This window comes from Myxocyprinus asiaticus, chromosome 28, assembly GCF_019703515.2.
Source record: "Myxocyprinus asiaticus isolate MX2 ecotype Aquarium Trade chromosome 28, UBuf_Myxa_2, whole genome shotgun sequence".
Taxonomy (NCBI): Eukaryota; Metazoa; Chordata; class Actinopteri; order Cypriniformes; family Catostomidae; genus Myxocyprinus; species Myxocyprinus asiaticus.
This window is the reverse complement of record NC_059371.1, coordinates 10435290-10459039: the sequence shown is the minus strand read 5'-3', so window position 1 is coordinate 10459039 and position 23750 is coordinate 10435290. Positions and strand designations below refer to the sequence as shown.

At 38.6% G+C, this 23750-nt stretch overlaps 1 protein-coding gene across 1 annotated transcript in view; it reads right to left on the bottom strand.

The window, feature by feature from the left end:
• Positions 1 to 1324: 1324 nt before the first annotated feature.
• LOC127418653 (rho GTPase-activating protein 39-like) overlaps positions 1325 to 23750 on the bottom strand; it is a 133746-nt gene continuing 111320 nt past the window's right edge. Inside the window, exons 6-10 of the mRNA XM_051659312.1 lie at positions 18055 to 18128; positions 17277 to 17476; positions 15906 to 15997; positions 2071 to 2240; positions 1325 to 1994 (exon numbers count right to left, since the gene is read on the bottom strand). Of these exons, the coding sequence (XP_051515272.1) occupies positions 1800 to 1994; positions 2071 to 2240; positions 15906 to 15997; positions 17277 to 17476; positions 18055 to 18128 (731 nt within the window). The 3' untranslated portion in view covers positions 1325 to 1799. The remainder of the gene's footprint in view (positions 1995 to 2070; positions 2241 to 15905; positions 15998 to 17276; positions 17477 to 18054; positions 18129 to 23750) is intronic.

The window sequence follows — 23750 nt, the reverse complement described above, 5'->3', positions numbered from 1 at the left end:
CCCAGCCCTCAGAGGATTCCCGGCAGGGGATTTCTGTTTGGAGCAGTCACGAGACAAGACCCTTAGGCACGCTTTTGACCAAGTGAGAGTGATTGATGGTCAACGCCTACAACCAGACATGGCACTCGCCATGAATGTCAGCTGGTGAATCTGCCGGCCACCCCAAGAGTGCCATTGCGCCCCCTTCCATTGATCGAGGTCCCCTTCGAAAGAATAGGACCTCGTCGGGCCATTAGAGTGGACGGCATGCGGGCATCGCTTTGTGTTGGTTCTGGTGGACTACGCAACAAGATATCCGGAAGCAGTGCTTCTGTGCAACATCTCAGCACGTAGTGTTGCGGAGGCACTCTTCAGAATAATCTCCCGAGTGGGGATTCCGAAAGGAATCCTCACTGATCAGGGCAAGATGTTTATGTCATGTACACTACGCAAACCTTATGAATTATTGGGGATTAAACTGATTCGGACCAGCATTTACCACCCCCAAACGAACGGCTTGGTTGAACGATTTAATCAGACACTAAAGAATATGATTTGTAAGTTTGTGCATGAAGACGATTAAAATTGGGACAAGTGGCTCGAGCCCCTATTATTTGCAGAACGAGAGGTCACGCAAGCCTCCAAGAGGTTCTCCCCATTTTAATTATTGTACGGGCGTCGACCAAGCAGCGTGCTCGATGTCCTACGGGAAAACTGGGAGGAGGGACCTTCAAACAGCAAAAACGAAATTCAATACGTTCTTGACCAGAGCACAAAACTCCACACACTGGGGCAATTAACACAGGAGAATTTGCTCCTGGCTCAAGAACGTCAAAGCTGGCTGTATAATAGGGGTACTCGGCTACAGGAATTTACACCGGGAAATAAAGTCCTTGTATTACTCCCCACATCAAGCTCTAAATTACTTGCCAAGTGGCAAGAGAAGCTCAGTTTTGCATTTCCAAATGGGAAAAGGAGAGATGATTGGGAAACTACAGTTGTGATGGCTGAAAAACTGTAACTGATCTTTGGCTTATGGTACCCTTTGGGGCTAATTACAATGTGGAAACGGGGATAGTTGTGTGTTTACATTGGCACTACGCAATACTCTTTTGCATCAGCATAGTCTTTTTCCAAAACAGAGAAACACTCTCAGGAACCATATAGGGTGCCAGACCCCAAATATTGACCACTATGCTAAGTATTTCCGAGCCGGTCTATTCGTTGCTCTGAAATGTCACCTCCTGAGCTTCACTGTAGGCTTGTAGACAAAACTGAAGGCTATAATCCCCCCCCCCCCCCCCCCACACACACACACTCCTTCTTAAGATTACGAATTGTTGCTATTAAATAATTAGAACACTCATACCATATTAAATTAAGGAAATACACTGCAGATCATATTGCATGTATGGTATTGGGAAAGAGAGGAATAGATTATGATTGTCCATAGGATGTATTTCCCATCTAATTAATATAAAAGACAGAAAAAAAATGACAAACCAAAGACAAAGGTTATGCATTTTTGTTTTTGTTTCAAAGCCTGTCTTTGATCTCTGCAACATGGAATCAAATTCAGTGTTTTGATTCAGTTCATACACTCTCCAAAAAGAGAGACATTTGTTTTTAATGAAGATTACATTTAGGATGATCACACACTGAGCAAAGTCCAGATTTAAGGTGTATTCCAGAAGTCATTGGAACTAATATTGTGATGCTTGAAGATGTGAATGATTCTCTTAGTAGAAGAATGCCCTGATTCGAATCATCTCCTGAATGATTCATTCCACAGTTCTAGCAGAGGATTCAAGTCTGAGGAGTCAGATTAAGCCCTTGATGAAGCTGGTGTCCAGGTGGACAATAAGTATACGGAGGAAGGACATCTCTTTCCGTGTGTTTTCAAATATGATTCGAGGATCATCTGACTGACAGCGGAGGCAGTTCGGAGCCATGACCATCGCCAAATTATTCACATCCATCTTAGTCCTACTCACATTCACTGGCTGGGCAAAGACCTGGGACAAGCAAAACATGGCATTTATATATTTGTTATTACTGTTCATAAATTATGTTAACATTGCAGGGAATTACCTGTAAAAAGTTGATGAAATAGCAGAGCACTAGTCTGTTGAACTCTGGCAGCGACTGAACCACACTGATGGCAGCATCAGGATCTTCATAGTGACTGATACACTGCTTATAGAAACTCTGAGGAATTACCGGTTCCTCAAGCTCCCTGTACCACAACTTCAACAGAGATGCTGGGAGACAGAAAGAGAAAGATCTACTGTGGTACACATGTGTTGCAAGGAGACAGACTCTGGGAATGGCATATTAACCATGCAATTAACACTATGTTTGCAGTCAGATCCATAGCCTAGCGGGCTGCACTCATGAAATGTGGTGCTGATGCATCGCGGGTGACCCGAGTTAGAGTTCCGGCTCATGAGGTCCTTTACCGATCACATTCCCACTCTTCTCCCTCTCATTTCCTGTCACCTCTCTACTTTCCCTATCCCATTAAAGCCAAAAGTCCATAAAAATAATCTTAAGAAAAAAAAAAAAAAAAAAAAAAAAATATATAGATATATATATATATTTTTGCAGTTTGCATTATGCATTCTGTGCACAGTATCCAAATTATATTAACTATATTAGCCAAAATGTGCAGTATACTATAGTATCTCACAGTGCAACACTTGACTTGTCCTTCCATTGGCAGTGCTAAATGAATCATAAGCAATATCAAGTATAACTTTTAACATGATCTTCTTGACTTATTAATTTAAATCAGACTGTAAAACGATATGGTTATTAGGGATGCACCTAAACAAAATTTGTGTGCCGATACCGATATCTGATAATTTAGAACAACATATGCAGATACCGATGGTTTGGTGGTTCCGCTGTTTTATGCCACCTTGTTTCAAATCACTGATAATTAATTACAAATGTATACATTTTTATGGTAGCCTTTACAAAAAAATCTAAATTAGCCGCAAACTTGCCACAAATTTTACGCTTGTTATTTTCACATGCAAATGAGCTTGTGATTTGCTGCAAATGTTTGCCAGAAGTTGCAGCTCTTCACCGGTAGTGGTGAACCTCTGGCAAACCTTTGGCAACAATGGACAATTTGCAGCAAGTCTGCCGCAAAGGTCATTTGCATGTGAAAATTATCTGTGGCGAATTTGTGGCAAGTTTAGGTTTTTTTAAGGGCGCTGCTGTCATTGTTGTCAAATTTAATGTAGTTCCACAAGTGACATTTTCTTTCTCTCAGCATGAGATGCAGACTAATTATCTGACATGCTTTTACACTCCGTCTTGACAGGAAATAATCAGCCCTGATTCGGCTGTTTTAACCCTTATGTTGTGTTCCAGTCATATTGACCCGCACCATTTAAAAAAAATATTTTTTTTTACTTAATCCAACTGGAATACAATTCCTTAACATTGTTATATGTATCTGAAAGCATCTGAAAACACACCAAAAATTGGACCATTTTCTTTAAAAAAACGTTTTTTTATTTTTGAATATAATTTTTATTTTCACAAAATCCAAGACAGACAACAACCCAGAACATCACAATACAGATCAAAAAGACCACTAAAACAGACAATAATCCAACTAGACAGACAAACCCTTCATGTACCATCAATCTGTGCTGTATATAAAATGAAATGTAAAAAGTGAATAACAAGAAAAAAGGAGGTTATAACATACAAGACCATCTTTTCCTACAATCTGTAAATAGTTACTGAAAACAACGGTTACATGCAAAAAACAAAATAAAATTAGTTCTTGTGGTTCAACATATAACTAAAAACCGGTTCCCACATCATGTCAAATTTGGCAATGTTCCCAGTGATATTATATCTAACTCTTTCCAGAAGTAAGGTAGAAGTGAGTCCCGTTAGCCAGGCAGAAAAGAGAGGCCCAACATTTAAATGAAAGATGAGAAAGTTGCATTCAACACGTCACGTCACTCTGTCAGACCAGAGGACGGCAGCTCATAAGCGCTGTGTAGAACCAAATGTCGGACTCGGAGGAGCCTCTTTTCCCCCACCTAATGGTTAAAGTCCGCTGTGTGGGAGTATTTCGGTTATTTAAAAGACACAAGAGGCAACATCAGTATTGATAGACACCCTGATTGCGAAAAGTGTCAGCTCAGTCGGGAAACACTTCAAACATAGAGCACCATCCCACAGAATTTGTGGACATGAATGTAAGCAAAAACCTCTGTGAATTGTCTGGTAATCAATTAAAAAATATAGATCCCCTCTCATAGAATACATAAGCAGATGCAATACACGTTTACAAGAACAGTTACCCATTATTTGGAATTGGTTTATAAGCTTGCGTTGCGTTAGTGCTTCTGCTTTCTAAGCGCTTATCTGTAACAAGGCAATGATGTATTTGCAAAATAATAAAACCCACAGAAAGTCAAATTTACTGTGGTAACACATTAATATATTACCTACAAATGTGACCTGATCCATCATTTTGGGTCATTTTGACCCCAAAACTCATTTTGAATGAACGAGAAAAGTCTCAGCCATCAATAACAGATTAAGAAAAATATATATAATTCACATTTACAAATTAATGCACAAATGTAATATTTTATTTAACATTTTGGCAATATACTCCTCTCGAATTTATTGTTCTAGTCAAATAATGAATTATGGGCATTAGATGAGGTAAATGTCGCATGTTAGATGACGAGCCGACTTGTGCTACTTGTAATAATGTACATACAATGATACACCCACAGGCCGCGAGTGTTGCTCAGTGACGCTGCTCGAGCTTGAGGCAAAAACAGTGATTTGTGGTCATAGCAAACACTGTCAAAATAACATTTATTTTGTGAATTTCCTGATTTAAATTTTTTTTTAAATAAAATGAAAATCCTTATTTTGTTGGAGCAGGTCACAAATGTATCTTGTTTGGCTCAATTTGATTTCATAAACTTTTTAAAATTACATGCATTCATTACACTGCAAAAAGTATTTTTCTCAAGATATAGTAACTTGATTTCATTTACACAATATATTTACACAATATAATATAATGTTGTGTTATCAGGGTAATTTATCAAAATTCAGCAAGGTTTATGCTTAAAACAACACTCCTGCCTCAGCACAGATAACATAAATATGCTTACTTTTTTGCATCACAACTTACCCTGACTTGATATAGAGTATGAATCTGATTTGACATATATTTTAAATGTTTCAATTATATTAAAAACCATTTGACTTATTGCAAAATTATTATTATTTTTTTTAAACTTTTTTTAAACTTGTTTTATGATTATCTTATGTTTATATTATGTGATTAACAAAGTGTTCTAAAGAAACAAAAAAATTAAGTTAAAGAACTTGTTATAACTAAAAAATGTTTCTGTGTGTTTATCGGACATGTGCCAAACCTAAAATTAAAGGTTTATAAGATAAGCACTATAATACCGTGATACCGAGGTATTTTTTGTGATGGTTTTCATACCATGAAAATTTCATACCGTTACATCCCTAATATATATATATATATATATATATATATATATATATATATATATATATATATATATAAATATAAACTAAAATAAATAAATAAATAATAATCACACACATTTAAAAATATAAATCCCTCTCCACTGCCCCTCCCCGAGAGCCTTCCAAAAAGGTCAAATAACTGCCCCACTTCCTATTAAATACCCCCTGGTTACCTAGCCTTCTATCTGACATTTCTTCAAATGCTGCCACTCTGCCCATCTCCGTGCACCACTCCCAAAATGAGGGCGCTCCAGCCGACCTCCATCCCCTAAGGATAATCTATCTGCAGATCATAACACTGGCTAGAACCCAATTTCTTATATTTTTATCTCCTATATTAATGACCGCCCCATCGCCTAAAATAAAGAGTCTGGGGCAAAATGAAATGTGAGTGCCCAATACGTCACATATAAAACTCTGAACCCTCAACCAAAATTCTTGGATCTTAACACACCACAAAAAAACATGGGTTGTGTCTCCATCTTCTGATTGGCATCGCCAGCAGGTGGGTGTGTCTTTAAGACCAAGCCTATACAATCTAGACGGGGTCCAATAGAATAAATTTAAAATCTTAAATTGCATAAGGCGAACCCTTGCATCTCTAGATGTAATCTTTCTCCCATAATCTCTTGAGAGAAGTTGAAGCTCCGTCCCCCAGATGAATTAGCAGAGAGTAATACACTGATGCCTCATGACCTTTATCCAAAGGCAGTAATCACCACTCCCAGAGTGTCTGCCGCTTTAGGGGTGTGTGTGCTACTCCCAAAAATAGTAAAGAGCAGGTGGCGCAGTTGTAAATATCTAAAGAATTGAGACCTGGGAATCCCAAAATGTTGAACCATATTTTCAAAGGATCTCAACACTCCACTCTCATATAGGTCACCGAGCGTATTAACCTAACTCACAATCCACTCTGTCCAGCAGAAAGGGGACTTATCAATACATAATTTTGGGTTCAGCCATGAGCTCGAAGCAACATTTAAATAAATGTCTGAATTAAACATTCTGGACACTTTTGTCCATACCGCATGTAAATGCGAGATAACGGGGTGTAACCTAACTTCTCCGGTTAGTTTGATAGAAAGGCATTGCAATAGTGAGATAGGGGCAAGAACTTCCTGTTCAATACAAAACCAGGGAGGGGCTCCCTCAGGTGGAAGCAACCAATGAGCCAAATGTCTGAGACCGAATGCATAATAATAAAACAAAATCTTGGGTAGGCCTAGCCCACCTTTGTCAACTGGCTTATGTAATTTACGGAAGTGTAATCTGGGACGTTTACCATTCCAAATGAATGACTTCGCTATGCTATCAAATTGCTTGAAATAAGAGAGGGGGACATCTATAGGGAGAGATTGTAGCAGGTAGTTGAATTTTGGAATACAATTAATTTTTAATAACATTAACCTTTCCAGTCATAGATAAATGTCATAGATAAATTCACTCGAACACCTTTTTATTAAAGGGTCAAAACTAAATCACACAAATTTGCTGGAAATAAAATATCCAAATACTTAATGCCCTGTTTGAGCCACTGGAAAGCACCTGGCTGAAAAGCCGTTACTGGGCAGTATGCTGTCAGAGCCACAGCTTTGGATTTAGACCAATTAACTCTGTATCCTGAGAACTTAGAAAAGGAATTAATAATTCTGTGGAGGTAAGGCATTAGATCTAGTGGGGTCAGAGACAAATAATAAAATATAATCTGCATAAAGCAAAAGCTTATGTGCCACACCTCCCACCACCACCCCTGGAAAATCATGCTCCTTTCATATCGTGGCTGCTAATGGTTCCAGGGCAAGACAGAACAATAAGGGGGAAAGAGTGTAACCCTGCCGGGTGCCCCTATCCAGAGTGAAATAATCTGAAATTAATCCATTCATTTGAACCGCCACTACAGGGTGTCTATAAAGTAACTTAATCCACCCAATAAAAGTATTCCCGAATCCGTACATTTCCAAAATCTTAAAAAGATAATCCCATTCTACCTTATTTATGCCACTTTTCGGCATCCACATCAAACGCTTTTCGGTATCAAGCAAGATGGCAGCGACCGGAGTCTGATCATTCGCCACTGCCCACATGACATTAATGAAATGCCTGATATTATCAGAAGAGTTACGGCCTGAATAAACCCCACCTGATCTATATGTATAAGAGATGTCATAACTTTACTCAATCGGTTAGCCAAAATTTTTGACAATATTTTAACGTCTAGCTGGATCAGGGAAATTGGACGGTAACTCTTACACTCGCTTGGATCTTTGTCCTTTTTAAGTATCAGACTGATCTGGGCTTGTGTCATGGTTGGCGGAAGCTTTCCATTCTTTAATGATTCAGTATAAACGTCTAACAAAAGTGGAGCCAGTTCTGCAGTATAAGATCTAAATAATGGTCGCTAGCGGATTACCAGATAATTCCCTCTCCGATGACTCCAGATAATTGATCCATTTCTCGACATCCCCCACTTTTGTAACCACCTTAGAGAACTTTGTCTCCATGGCAGTGATCGATCGACGCATCACAGCAAGATCCTCCAAGTCAGCAACAACCTTCGTCAGCATTGCCGACATGCCCAGCATCTCTTGCCGCATCTCCCGCATCTCTCTGACCAAATCGGCTCCCTGGCTCACGGCCCACTCAGGAGTTTCAGCTTGAGCATGCAAGTGTCTTTTAATGTCTCAAGAGCCCCAGGATTTTGAATTCTTTGACATATTGTCCTTCTAAAACAGTTATGGAACAGAGTGTATCGAATCTCACCAGTTTATATCATTAAAAGTGTTAAAACTAGCAAAGTGCGCAGAGCTCGCCGTTCACACGTCCTCGCATGGCATCCCGTGACTCCACAATCATTCCATATTGAATAGGTACCCGTATATTTGGACTGAGGGTCTCCAGTGAATCTGACCAACCAAGTATTGCAATAATTGGGTCAGGTTTTAAGCCACCAGGTATTATTGTAAACTTTAGCATAAAACTGGAAAATTTCTGACCAAAATCTCAGAATTTGTGGACTAAACCAGAAAAGATGTCCCAGGGTCCCCTCAGCCACTTTAAACTTATCACATGTAGGGGAGACAGAAGGACAGAATTTGTTAAGATTTATTTTATAATAATGAAGTCTATGTAATACCCTATACTGAATAAGCTGGTGTCTTGAGTTGAAAGAACAAGAATGTACAGATAAAAGGCATTTGTCCCAATCAGCCTCAGAAACCTGAATCCCTAAACAGTCTTCCCATGCACTCTTTAAATAAAGGGAGGAAAAGTCAGTTTTATCCTTGAAAGCATCTACAAATAAAGAAACTAAGCCAGGATCATTTGGAGAATTTGAAAATAAATCAAATGTTTTACACTCTAAAGACAAAAATTCAAAATCTGGGATATATATATATGAACATAGTTTCTGACTTGAAGATATCTGAAAAAGTGAGATGAGGGGAGGTCACATTTCTTACTAAGTTGAGAGAATGAGGCAAAAGCATTATTAATATATAAATCTTTAATGCTAACAATTCCTTTACCCTGCCACTCCATAAAAACTTTATCTGAAAGTGAGGGTTTGAACGCATGATTATGGCAGATAGGAGTAAATGAAGAGGTACTTGGTAACTTAAGCAACTTTCTGACCTGGTACCAAATTTTGACTGAGTTGTTAAGAACAAAAAAGTTTTTGAGGGTCGCTTTAATTGGTATAGGTGCCGAAAAGAGCAGAGCAGAAAGAGAAGCGTGAATGGCATTTTGTTCTATCACTAGCCAGGAAGGAGTGTCTGCTTGAACAGCGACTGGAAAGGAGTCTCGCCAGTAAATTAAAGATCTGCAGTTTGCTGCACAGTAATAATGATGGAAGTTGGGTAAACCCAGACCTGCCAGGTGCTCATGTTTATATACATGTGTCCTGGATATGCTAGGGGCTTTAAAGCCCCAAATGAAGGGCATAATAATGAAATCAAGAGTTCTAAAAAAACAAAAAAATGGGTAAGCTTTGAAAAAGGTACAAACATGTTGGAAGGGTCACCATTTTAATTGCATTGACGTGGCCAATCACTGATATAGACAGTGATCTCCATGTCGTACCTTAAATTGTCTAGTATCACTAAAAAATGTAGTTTAAATATGTTCTTTGAATTCTTGGGGACAACCACACCAAGATATTTTATCTTATCCACAGCAATTTTAAATGGCAAATTCTGCATGAAATCTGGATCTATGTTATCGCTGATAGGCATAAATTAACTTTTTTGCCAATTAATTAATGGAATAACCAGAGAATCTACTAAATGATTATATTAAATCCAACAGAGGAATAGAGCATTCAGTATCTGAAAGATATAGAAGAACGTCATCAGCATAAAGAGATATGGTATGCTCTATCTGACCTATGCTTAGGGGCAAAATCCGTGGGTGATGCCTTATGGCTATTGCCAATGGTTCTATGGCAATGGCAATCAGCAGAGGTGAAAGCAGGCATCCCTGCCGTGTGCCCCTGTGCAACTCAATTTGTGGTGATCTATCAAGATTAGTTAGAACTGATGCACATGGCTGGGAATACGTTGACCCAGGGAAAAAAATCTATCTCCTAAATTTAATTCTTTAATGGTGGTTAAAATATAACTTGATCAAAAGCATCTAGGGAAATTATTGCTAATTTAGAGGGAGATTTAAGCTTTGAGTAAATTATAATCATTAGACATCTGACATTAAAAAAAGAAAATATTTTAGGGACAAAGCCTACTTGATCGGGATGGATAATAGTTGAAATACAATTGTTTAATCTAGTTGCCGGAATTTTAGTGAACACTTTTAAGTCTGTATTAAGAAGAGCAATTGGACGAAAAGACACATTCGGTCTCAACTTTGCCTTTCTTAAGAAGTAAGGAAATGTATGTGGAGTAAAGAGATGGAGGAAATTTCTGTTTATCAAAGGAATGATTGAACATATGCAACATAAGGCGTGCAATTTATTAATTATTTTGTATAAAATTCTATACAAAAACCATTGGGTACCGGTTCCTTCCCGTTAGGGAAGGCCTTAAATGCATCCAATATCTCTTAAATAGTAATATCAGAATTCAGCACCTCCTGATCAGCTTCGCTTAGTTTAGGAAGGGGGAGAGAGTGAAGGAAGTCAAGGACTGCCTCAGGTGATCTGGAAGTCTTAGATTCATACAAATCTGCATAAAATTCCATAAAACGATTATTAATATCCTTTGTATTAGTCAATATTTTTTTTCCATTCTTATCAGCAATTTGATGAATCGATCTACTGGCATATGAACCCCTTAATTGCCAGGCTAGTAATTTATCTGGTTTATCCCCTATCTCAAAGTGTTTCTGTTTAACTTTTAACAACATCTTGCTCACCTGATCAGAGGTGATCTTATTGTTTTCATATTTCAGCAACATTATATAATTTAGGACGCTAGAGGCTGCGGTGTCCCTGTATAATTTTTCCAATTCGAGAATCTATCTCAGTCAAGCGTCTTTGTCGCTGTTTCATTACGGCAGACTCATAGGAAATTATATGCCCCCTCATCACAACTTTAAAAATGTCCCATAGTACTGAGTCCGACACATCTCCCCTATCGTTAAGCTCGATAAACTCGGTCATCGAATCAAAAGTATGCTGGCAAAATTGAGCATCTGAAAGAAGAAGAGTATTAAATCTCCAGTAGTAACTTGGCTTTGTCCAGCCAAAATCAAAGGATACTGTAACAACATAGTGATTGGAGATCAGGATATTGTGGTATTTAGTTGTAGAGACATAGGGTTTTATAATTTAGAATCTATAAAAAGTAATCTATTCTTGAATACAATTTATGAACTTGAGAAAAGAAACAGTACTCCTTATCTGTAGGATGATGCAACCTCCAAATATTATCAATATCCAACGATTCGATGAGATGTTTAATGACCGACGTAGAATTAAGAGGGTCTGATCGGATAGGAAATTTGTCCAAAGCAGGGTCCAATACACAGTTGAAATTGCCGCCAATGATAAAATGAGTATCAGATACAGAGGAAGATTAAATTATTTTTGGAAAAAAGCCGGGTCATCAAAGTTAGGGGCATAAAGATTTAGAAGACTGAAATGTTTGGAGGCAATTAAGCCAGTGACGAGAAAGAAGCGGCCGTTAGGGTCAGTTATATGGATATATGTTTAAACGAAGCCAATTTGCGGAATAATATTGCAACCCCTCTTACCCTACAGGAGAAAGTAGATTGGAATACATGGGAAGCCCAACTAAAACCCAAATGTTTCTGTTCACCATGCTTAATATGCGTCTTTTGTAGGAATATGATGTCAGCTGGAATTAATTGTAAATATGAGAACACCTTCAATATGATACCAATATGAGTACATTCCAGCTGGCTATGGTGGTATTTCCACCTCGTGGTAATGTTACATTATGTGCCATTTAACAAGATGCACCGAATTAAAGGCAAAAACAAAATTACTCAGATCTGCCGAAGCGTAAACAAAGATAACAAACAACAATGAACACAAACCGAGCCAACCCACCCCCTCCCGACCGCTTCCCCAAACCAAGTGGAACCACCCCCCTATATAAACTGTGGGGTTATAATCAGAATCAGAATGAGCTTTATTGCCAAGTATGCTTACACACACACACACACACACACACACACAAGGAATTTGTCATGGTGACAGAAGCTTCCAGTGCAAATGCAACCGTAAATACATACATACAAACATATACATTTAAACATATATAGTGACATAAAAATAAAAACAATAAGATGTCACAGATGAAAAAAGAGAAATATACAATAGAGCAATAATGTTGTTTATATTTTATATACAGATATATTTTACAGATATACAGTTATGTGCAGGTGATGAAATGTAGGATATGTTAAAGAATATAAATATATATTCATATAAATGAAATATGGATATATGTAGGAATGGATGGATTGAATACTGCACATGGTTGTATTGACAAAAGGAAAGTATTTGGGGGCAGTTTTAACTGTTTATGAGATGGATAGCCTGAGGGAAAAAAACTGTTCCTGTGCCTGGCTGCTCTGGTGCTCAGTACTCTGTAGCGCCAGCCAGAGGGCAACAGTTCGAAAAGGAAGTGTGCTGGGTGAATGGGGTCAAGAGTGATTTTACCAGTCCTTTTCATCACTCTGGATGTATACAATTCCAGCAGGCTGGGTAGAGTAGCGCCAATAATCATTTCAGCAGTCCAAACTATCCTTTGAAGTCTTCTGATGTCTGACTTGGTAGCTGAACCAAGCCAGACAGTTATAGAAGTGCAATGGACAGACTCAATGACTGCTGAGTAGAACTGTATCAGCAGCACCTGTGGCAGGTTGAACTTCCTCAGCTGGCGAAGGATGTACAACCTCTGCTGGGCCAGTCAATGTGTGTCTCCCATTTCAGGTCCTGTGAGATGGTAGTGCCCAGGAACCTGAATGACTCCACTGCTGCCACAGTGCTGTTCAGAATTGTGAGCGGGGATAATGTTGGGGTGTTCCACTGCCATCTCCACTGATTTAAGAGTGTTCAGCTCTAGGTTGTTTTGACTGCATTGGCATCTTGGATGAGGCCGATGACAGTAGTGTCGTCTGCAAACTTCAGGGGCTTGACAGAGGGGTCCTTGGTGGTGCAGTCATTTGTGTACAGGGAGAAGAGTAGTGGGGAGAGTACACATCCCTGGGGGGCACCAGTGCTGACTGTACATGTGCTGGAGGTGAACTAGCTGCTGCCTGTCTGTCAGAAAGCTGGTGATCCACTGACAGATGGGGGCCAGCTGGTCAGCACAGGATTTTTGACAAGTGGGTGAAACACCATCTGGGCCCTGTGTTTTCTTGTCTTCTGTATACGGAAGACCCGGCACACATCCTCTTCAAAGATCTTAAGTGCAGGTAGAGTAGCAGGAGAGGTGAGGAGGAGGGTTGCAGGAGGTGTAAATGTTTGTTTGCTGTGAAGGTCAGAGCAGGTGTGGGGTGTGAGACTGTGCTCACAGGCAGCATAAGGAGTAATAGCTTTCCAGAGAAAATAAAACAGAATGAAAAAGAGAAGGGAAAAACCAACTAGGACTGAACTGTGCTTCTTATACCTTCGAACATTAATATTAGCATTAAGAAAAACTGCTCAGCTAAGTCATCAAATAAATAAAACACAGAATTACACTGTGTCCAGCATTATGTTCTTAGAAAAAGATAGGTAAAAAAGTGAACAGGCAAACGCAGACCAAACTGATCCGTTCCAGCTATGGAAATAAACTCACAGACTTCGGCAGACATAAAAGGATAAGAAATTTCAAGTCCACTAGTACGTCCTGCTAAACCATTAGCTTCCAACCGCTAGAACAGCAAAGTTATACAGGTTGCATAATGCTACCCTCAACAGTGATAGAGTCAACAAAAGCTTGAGCCTTCTCAGCAGAGTCAGAAATATGTTTAGGTGAGTTGTGTCACGATGAGGCGAGCAGGAAAAAGCAGCCCATGTCGTACATTAGCCTCCTTGAGTCTTTTCCATACGGCATTGAAAGCCTGGCACTGCTTCAAAACATCAGAGGTGAAGTCCGGAAAGATGAGTACGCGTGCTCCGTTGTCTGAGAAAGTAGCCGTGCAAGTCACAGAATCTTCTCTTTGTCCGGATAATGATGCAGTCTGGCCACCATGGTCTGAGGATGAGATTTTGCGTTTTTCGGGCGGCCGTTCTCTGCTTTTTTGTCAAATTTTTCATTCATCGAGCTGTTCATTGTTTTGATAGCCTCCATGATGTCAGCGAAATTGACAGAGTCGGCGGTGTTAGCGACAGCCTGTTCTCCGTCTGACTGGCAGGCATGTTGTACGGCTGTTTCCTCCACTAAATTGCCTCCTTTCTTGTTTTTTGTCTTTGTCATGCCGTCTGCGACCATAAAAAAAGGTAACGAGCAATGTTTAACTACAAAATTATTGGTGAAATGAAAGAATAATCCAGGGATGAGAAGAGCTAAAAAAAAATAAAAAAAAGTCTAATCCATATGGTGCTCTCTAGCGCCCCCCATTTTCTTGACATTTTATTGGTTTTATTTCGCTTTGTCACACCTGTTGTGTTCCCATCTGGAAATTAATGGGTAGGGTTACAAAAAAAAAAAGGTAAAATGAGTGTTCAGGAACCTGTCCAACCATCTGATGATGTACTTGCACACATAGGCCTTGTCCACACTAATAAGTTTTTGTTTGAAAACGCATCTTTTTCTCTCAGTTTTGGCCTTACACCCACACTGAGATGGCGTTTTTGTCCGTGAAAATGGAGCTTTTTGAAAACGCATTCATAAAGTCCTTGGACATGAGTACACACTCCCACACACACCCCCCCCCTCTTACACACACCCTTTGGTTTCCTAGGCAAGCTCTGAAACTTTTTTTAATTATTTTTACCAATAAGAATTTTGTGAATGTTTTTTTATATAGTAAAAATAATAAATTAATAATGTTATTCTATGTCCAAAGTTCCAAAAAGAAGAACAAAACCTGCTGTAATTACTATAAATCAAAAATCTAATGCAATATCGAGTGAAAATATATTCATAATGATTTATATCCATTTTAATGGACTGGTCAATTTGGACCGGGAACACCACAAGTATGACTTTCTGCCATTTTCTACAAAATAAAAGAGTTTAAAAAAATAGAATACCTGGTTAACCATTAAAACAAAGTTGTGTGATAAACAGGACAAAAAATTGAATGTATGGAATTTAATATAGTAAAAAAATTATAAAAAAACACCTTTTTAACGGCAAAATTGAGTTGCATTAGCTCAGATAATTTAGCCCTATTATCAATAAATTCCAAAAAGAGGTACAAAACCTGTTCTAGTTACTAGAAATCAAGTTGAAAAAATATCTAATGCAGTATTTAGTGATAATATATGGATTATGTGAGATTCATTAACCATTTAAATGGGTCGGTCATTTTGACCCGGGAACACAAGGAGCGGTAGCCAACAAGGAACATAGCACAAGGGTTAAAACAATCAGCCAAAGTCCGACAGTGCAGGCAGTTGCTGATGTTTGGCCGATACATCTGTGGATCTCTAATATCTGTTTCCAATATGATAACAGGAAGCCACTATCAGACTTAAATATTCAACATAATGAGGTCGTGTAAAATCAAAAATAGTTGAAAAGTTTACTTCATTTGCTTTCCATTCAATTTCTACCAAAATATTAGGCATTTTGCTAGTAATTCATGACAAACTTAGAGTCTTCACTCTCTCACAGATACAGATATGCGCAATTTCTATATTGTAAAAGTACAGACGCTTTGCGTTCTCATTTTTCATGCCGAATCACGTATTTACTGACATAAATGTGAATGTTTTTGTATCATGTTTATATTCTCACCTGGGATGTTGGGATCAGAGAGGTTTTCTGGAATATTCCACAGGTCCACCTGTAGCTTGAGAGCATTCACCTCATCAATGTCCCCCGGTACTCTACAGGATGACGACATCAGGAGAAGAGCCCATCATTCACATTTCTCACATACAGCATTTCATTTACCATAACCTGTTCCTGAACAATTATTAACTTCATTTCATGAGGGCATGAGCGTTTAAGACATCAATAGCTTGAATAGTGTGCTTTAACAGTCTCCCACAAGGTGGAGACAATTTGACAGTCTCATACCATATTTCATTAAAATGTAATCGTGACTGCTTTGCTGTGTAATATCCCTTAAGATTTAATGAAATATTACAGCTCAGAATGTATGTTAGTGGAAGAGCTGAACACTTCCTCCTGTGAAGAATTTCTTACACATGGGGACTGACAAGACAAAGTGTTTACAGGAAGTCTCTCACATTCAAAAGCAAGAAAAACTCAACAGAGGGCCATTAATAACAGGGCACATCCTGGCAACAAGGGGAAGAAAAATAAACCGTCAGGAAAAGAATTTACGTCCATAATGGACTGAGTGGGATGTCATAAAACAGATAATGAAAGAGGGGATGAGAAAGTGAAATCAACACTCTAGTTTTGGCTCGTTTCTCTCTCAGGTGAATCAATTCAAGTTCAGACTTCAGACAATTGTATTGAGTGATTAAAGGAATATTCCAGGTTCAATACAAGTTAAGCTCAATCGACAGCATTTGTTGCAGAATATTGATCGCCACAAAAATGTATTTCGATGCGTTCCTTCTTTTCTTTAAAAAAAAAATAAAAAAGAAAGAGCCAAAGTCGAGGTTACATTGAGGCACTTACAATGGAAGTGAATGGGGCAAATGTTTGGAGGGTTTAAAGGCAGAAATGTGAAGCTTATAATTTGATAAAAGCACTTACATTAATTCTTCTGTTAAAACTCATGTATTATTTGAGCTGTAAAGTTGTTTAAAATGTCATTTTTATAGTCATTTTAGGGTTTGTTTACATTACATCATCATGGCAATGAAGTTGTAAAATTGACTATAACTTTACACAGAAAATGTCAAACAGACAAATTAATGTTTGAATGAAAATCCCCTGAACAGACCACCCAAATCAATACAGCTACATGAAGACTAGTAGCAACTGAGTTTCTCAGTGTATGTTCACGTTTAGGGAGTTTCAGTCATACATTTTCAAATGTCAGTATGGCCACGTGCATAGTAATTAGCCTTACAAGAACTTTCCCTTCAAACTAAAAGTAAATAATGTTGTAATTTGCAATAAATCAAACGCTTAACACTTTCCCAGTTATGATAGGGCCTCTTGTCTCTTTCTATTTATATGTCTCACCTGAAAATGCCCTCTGTTTGGGCTCCATCTAGGGCCAGTACGTATTGCGAGAGCTCCACTTGCACCCAGGGCAGTTTTCTCTCTGGGAAAAGCTCACTCTGTCTCTCCATGATCTCCTCCAGAGCGCTGCCGAACAGAGACGGCGTCACAATGACATTCCGTCCATGATCAATCTCCTCCAGAGTGGGATTTCTCAGACCCTAAAGATGGAACAAGGGAAATTAACCCAGAGACAGTTGTGGGATGGCTGATTACAGGGTGGGGCAGGTAAAAGGACAAAGAACGAGGGGATAGAGCTACTGCCAGTGTTGTTCCCAGTGATGTGTGTATGTGTGTGTATCTGTAACTCATGTATAAGGGTTATAGAGGGGCCTAAGGGGTTTTTGTAACTTTAGTTTCTTAGTTGTGTTAGCACATTAGTACTTCTCATGGTGTGTTCATAAAGACCAGGTGCTCTGATTGCTAACAGATATGACCAAATTAAGATGGCTGCACTATATACTGCTTCTTTTGGCCATTCTGAGACTCCTGGGTATGATCTAACAGCATTGCTGGCATCTATAAATAAACATTAATCCTGTTTTTCAATTCTCATTTGTCATCACATGATAGTATCATCCAACTTCTGTGTCTGGTTAAATCATGTGACCAATGCCTCCCTTTAACGTTTCAACAACGCCCAATTCAGAACAGAGGTGAGGGGCAACATCTATTAATGGTCAAAGATTTTTTGATGAAGATTTAGTTTTGCTGTGTGGTTTAATTCTGCCTCTCTTACCTTTTTGCCCCCAGTAATGGCCACTTTCTGCAGCTTACGGTAGCAATACTTAGCGTAAGTGCTGATGGGAAGACCTGTCAAAGAACATAAATAGATAATATTACTGAACAATGGCAGAGTTATTAAATGAAATGACAAAAAAGGCCACTGAGAGACCCAATGCAGTGGAGAATTAAGTGTTTTCTTTCAAATTAATTTTGGTTTTCCAGAATTCTAAGAGCTTGAGGGGAGGCAAAGTTTGGCTTGTTAATAGAGTCTTGTGAGTTGTATCAGAGTCCTAAGCATAAAATGCTCTCATAAGGGATTTATGCAAATTCTCTTGTTCTCTATGGTCTCTGCGTTTATGGCCGAACATATTTAGAAAGAGTAGGACTTTGTGTTTATATGTGTGTGCTTAACTGCAAGGTTGTATGCATCAGTGTATTTGGGTTGAAGTATCTGAAAACATACTAAGGTAGGGGTGTATATGGCTTTGCAGACATTCAAACATTTTGGTTGAAAGTTTTTCAAATTTTTTTTTTTATCCATTCACAAAATATAAATAATATGAAAAAGTACATTTTCTTCAATTAAAAGATTTTCCATTGTTGCCACAACTGCTTAGGTTTTCCAAATCTGTTTACTAGTAGTGGCAGGTAATTGCCAAAGGTTTGCAATAAAAATGTATGCCATTAGTGGGAGATACAGTATTTGACAAAGCATCCCCATAGAACTGTTTACCAGTAGTGGGAGGTATTTGCAAAAGAATCACTATCGATCTGTCTGTCAGTAGTGGCAGATATCTGTCCAAGTTTTGTCATAAAACTGTCTGTCAGTAGTGGCAGGTATTGGCCAAAGGTTCACCATAGAACTCATTACCAGTAGTGGCAGATATTTGTCCAAATTTAGCAGTAAAACTGTCTGTCAGTAGTGGCAGGTATTGGCCAAATGTTCACCATAGAACTCATTACCAGTAGTGACAGATATTTGCTAAAGGTTCACCATAGATCTGATTAACAGTAGTGGCTGGTATTTGTCCAAGTTTTGTCACAAGTCACATGCCGGAGAATTCCCCGACCTGAAAACTGGTTGAAAACTGGTTGAAAACCAACATTTAATGTAAATGGAATCTGACATCCACGTTCCGGCAGATGAAATATCATACAGCAAAATTGGAGTGAAATCTTCAAGCGACTATAGCTAATGCTGTGTGCAATCGATCGCTTTCATTCAACTAAGGAAATGCTTTAAAAAAAAATTCACCAGGTTCCTCCCTTGTATCTTCTTGTGAACATGATTCATTATTTGGCTGAACAACCTTTCACGGTTACACAGGTCTGATATTCAGATACACAGGATGAGATTTATTGCAAACAGGTGACGGAGGGTTTAGAGGACTGAACTCAAGCTTGAGAGACAGACATCAAAAACAGACACTTAGAGGCTTCAGGGCTCTTCAGAACTATAACTCATACTAATGGGGGGTGGTGGTGCATGTCCATTGTTTCAAAAACTGAAGCTGTGAGAGCTAAGTTCAATGTTTCACAAGGTCAAACTTTTAGAGATTTTTACATGCCAGGATAGGTTTTTTAATGTCTAAAGCTAGGTGCCCAGCGTTAATATGAATATCAATACAGCTAAATGAACCTGCACATAAAGCTAGTACATCTGTAATATTTGCATTTTTAAATTTCTAAAAACTGGAGAAATGGCTTAGACATGTGCCTTAACTTAATTCCACCTACAAATGGTGAGAACACTTAATGATATTTAAAAACTAAGCTAAACGCACAATGGCCTGGACATTGTCGCTAAAGCCAAGTCTCCCAATATCAGAACTGACAGGAACAGGTGGGTCTGTGAGAGTCTGTCTTTTACTCTAAGACACAATATGTGAATCACAAAGATGGCAAGATTTATAGCTGCTATTGTACCCTGATGACTCTTGTGTCTATTAAGCTGTGAAAACATGTTTGACAAGCAGTTCAGACATTTCATAAGAGTCTGTCTCACCTCTTTCTGACATACCCTCTGTTTTCCTGCCATTCTTTTATCTATCTTCCGCTATGCCCCCTTGGAAATGTCTACCATCTTTTTTATCAGTCCTCTGCTTTATACCTACATCACTGTTTACTATAGGGGTGCTATGCCCAAAATGAGTATGAGTAATTTTATATCATGACTGTAAACACAATAGAGTAATTTATGCTGAAAGTTTATGATTTATATATATAATTTATATCATGACAGTATATATACCGATCATTCTGAGTAAATTCTAGAGACTGCTGTGTGTGAAAATCCCAGGAGATCAGCAGTTACAGAAATACTCAAACCAGCCCGTCTGGCACCAACAATCATGCCACGGTGGAAATCACTGAGATCACAGTTTTCCCCCATTCTGATGGTTTATGTGAACATTAACTGAAGCTCCTAACCCGTATCTGCATGATTTTATACATTGCACTGCTGCCACACGATTGGCTGATTAGATAACTGCATGAATAAGTAGATGTACTGGTGTACCTAATAAAGTGGCAGGTGAGTGTATATATATATATATATAAAATACTGTATATATACACAATATAATACATTAACCATGTGGTAATTCCTACTTTTTTGGATAACCTAGTGAATGACTACTTTACCAATATTCTGTTTTTATTTAGAAATAGATGGATGCAAACCAAAAGATAAGATTATTCATATTAATGATCAGTCTGACACCAGTGAAAAACAACTTTATATTATGAATCACTTGAGTTTATAAAAACAATAATACAATTAATATTATTTTATTAGTTAAATGTGTTTTTGTGTAAGCCTGCGCTTTTTTTTATTGTTTTTCCATGTAAACATGCGCCGGATGGACGTATTTGATCATGGTGTCTAGTCTTGTTGTTTTTTCAGTGTCTTGCTCAGGAGTGCCAAGTTTTTAAGACACCGTGTCCAGTTACAAGAACTTAAAGGAATAGTTCACCCAAAAATGAAAATTCTCTCATCACTTACTCACCCTCATGTCATCCCAGATGTGTATGACTTTCTTTCTTCTTCAGAACACAAACAAAGATTTTTTTATGTTTATCACAAACAACAGCTCTGTTGGTCCATACAATGCAAGTGAATGGTGATCAGACCTTTGTAGCTACAAAAATCACATAAAGTCAGCATAAAAGTAATCCATAAGACTCCAGTGGTTCTCAATCCATGTCTTCTGAAGAAATATGATAGGTGTGGGTGAGAAACAGATCAATATTTCAGTCCTTTTTTCCAACCACTTTCACATTCTTTTGTTTTTAGCGATTTGCATTCTTTGTGCGTATCGCCAACTACTGGGCAGGGAGGAAAATTTATTAGAAAACAATTACTTAAAAATGTATTTGCTTCTCACCCACACCTATCATATCGCTTCCAAAGATATGGGTTTAAACACTGGAGTCTTATGGATTACTTTTATGCTGCCTTTATGTGGTTTTTATATCTTTGATTTTCTTCTAAAAATCTTCTCAAATCATTTGGGAAAGCATGAGGATGAGTAAATGATGAGAGAATTAAAGTTTTCTGGTGAAGTATCCATTTAAACTTCATTTGTGCTGCGTCTAGCTTTTTTTAACGCAAGAACGCATTTAGTCTAAACAGCCCCTTTATATGGCATCAGTTGAGTTTTATACTGATATGACAATTAGTGATTTTGCTCGAAGAGCATAAACAATGTCAACTCCCCTTCACGTTGTGTCTAACATCACCCCTTAATAACAAGTTCTTCCTTGGCTTGACTTGTTTGGGTCCCGCACTGTATTTTCACATTAATCCATGTTTCTTTGTCGCATTCTTGTGTAAATTTGGTAAAGCAGCTCTTCCCACTGATAAACACCACAGTATTAACAAGCAAATAAGCAAATAAACACCATAGTATTAACAGGTGTTTGAATGGCAAAATCTCAAAAATTTCTGAAATCACAGTGCACTACTGTACTGTAAGGATTGTTCATTTGTCTAGGTTGACTCTCTTCTCTACATCTCCCATCCCCTTGATGCACCCTCCCTCTCTCTCATGAGCTTTGAGTGTCTTGTGCATTTGTGAGCTGAACACACTTTCATCATCAGCCTCTTGGAGATAAAGAATGGTGGTTTGGACACTTCAGATACTGAGAGAAATGGAGGGGAATGAAAGGGAATAGGTGTGATATAAGGGCTGTTTTGCATACAAATAGTGCTAATGTTTTAACGGCTGTTCTTAAAGCCCATACAGGCTGAAAATCTGTCAACCCCCTCCCCCCACAACACACCTCAGACACCCATAGAAGGCAGGAGGAGGCCACACCCCCACAAAACATCCTGACATTGAGTGAGACAGGGAAGAAATAAAAAAAAAAAAAAAAAAAAGTCTGGGTGGTTGGCCCAGCAAATACATCATATAATAAACTTTTTTTCCCCTCCTCTAAAAAGGACAGGGTATCAAGGCCTCTGAACTCCAGCCCTTTTCACAATGCCATCTCCTGGGGCAAACAGTTTTGGTAGACAGCTGGTGAGGCCCAGCAACTTTAATGCCACATTCTTTCAGCCATTCTAGAATATTCCCACCCTCCATCTGATGGAACCACAACCACAAAATAGAGTGAAAAAAAGATGTAGAGGTGTCATATGGCATGCTCCACTCAAGGCAAAACAATGTTTTGGGTGACTAAAGTAAACCAGCAGTGTTTAGTCTATTCCTGAGACAAATGAACATCATGCTAAACAAGTTGTTTCCTTCGTATTCCCTGTACACACATGACCTGTGTGTAAAAACCACTACGGTGTAAAGTTGTACCTGTCATTCCGAAGACATACTTTGCATACAAGCAAATTACCCGGTAATCATTGGCTGAAACTTCGAATGGTCAGCAGCAGCAGGGTCAAAGTTGAAACTGTTTGAACTTTGGGCACCATGATGCTGATACTGGTGCTTATAGGCCTGTTCACACCAAGTCAGTTTTTTAGGTGTGACTGTTTGTTTCGTATGAGCTTTTGAATGACAACAATATATTCCTATGGCGCTATTCACATGGAGTCTGACAAATCGTACAACAACAATCCAAAGCTTTTTTTTGTTTTGTTTGTACGGAGGTCAGCAGTTACAGGAACACTCAAACCAGCTCGTCTGGCACCAACAACCATCCATGCGTTTATTTAATCAGCCAATCGTGTGGCAGCAGTGCAGTGTATAAAATAAAGCAGATACAGGTCAGGAGCTTGTGTTCACATAAACCATCAGAATGGGGAAAAATGTGATCTCAGTGATTTGGAGCGTGGCATGATTGTTGGTGCCAGATGGGCTGGTTTAAGTATTTCTGTAACTGCTGATCTCCTGGGATTTTCACACACAACAGTCTCTAGAATTTACTCCAAATGGTGCCAAAAACAAAAAACATCCAGTGAACAGCAGTTCTGTGGATGGAAATGACTTGTTGATGAGAGAGGTCAACAGAGAATGGCCAGACTGGTTCAAACTGACAAAGTCTACGGTAACTCAGATAACCGCTCTGTACAATTGTGGTGAGAAGAATATCATGTCAGAATGCTATTCTGAGATGCGGGTTGGTGCTGTTTTGGCGGCACGAGGAGGAGCTACACAATATTAGGCAGGCGGTTTTAATGTTGAGGCTGATTGGTGTATATCACTATACCTTGTGTTATATTATCCAGACATTATAAAAAGAGAAGTTGCTTCA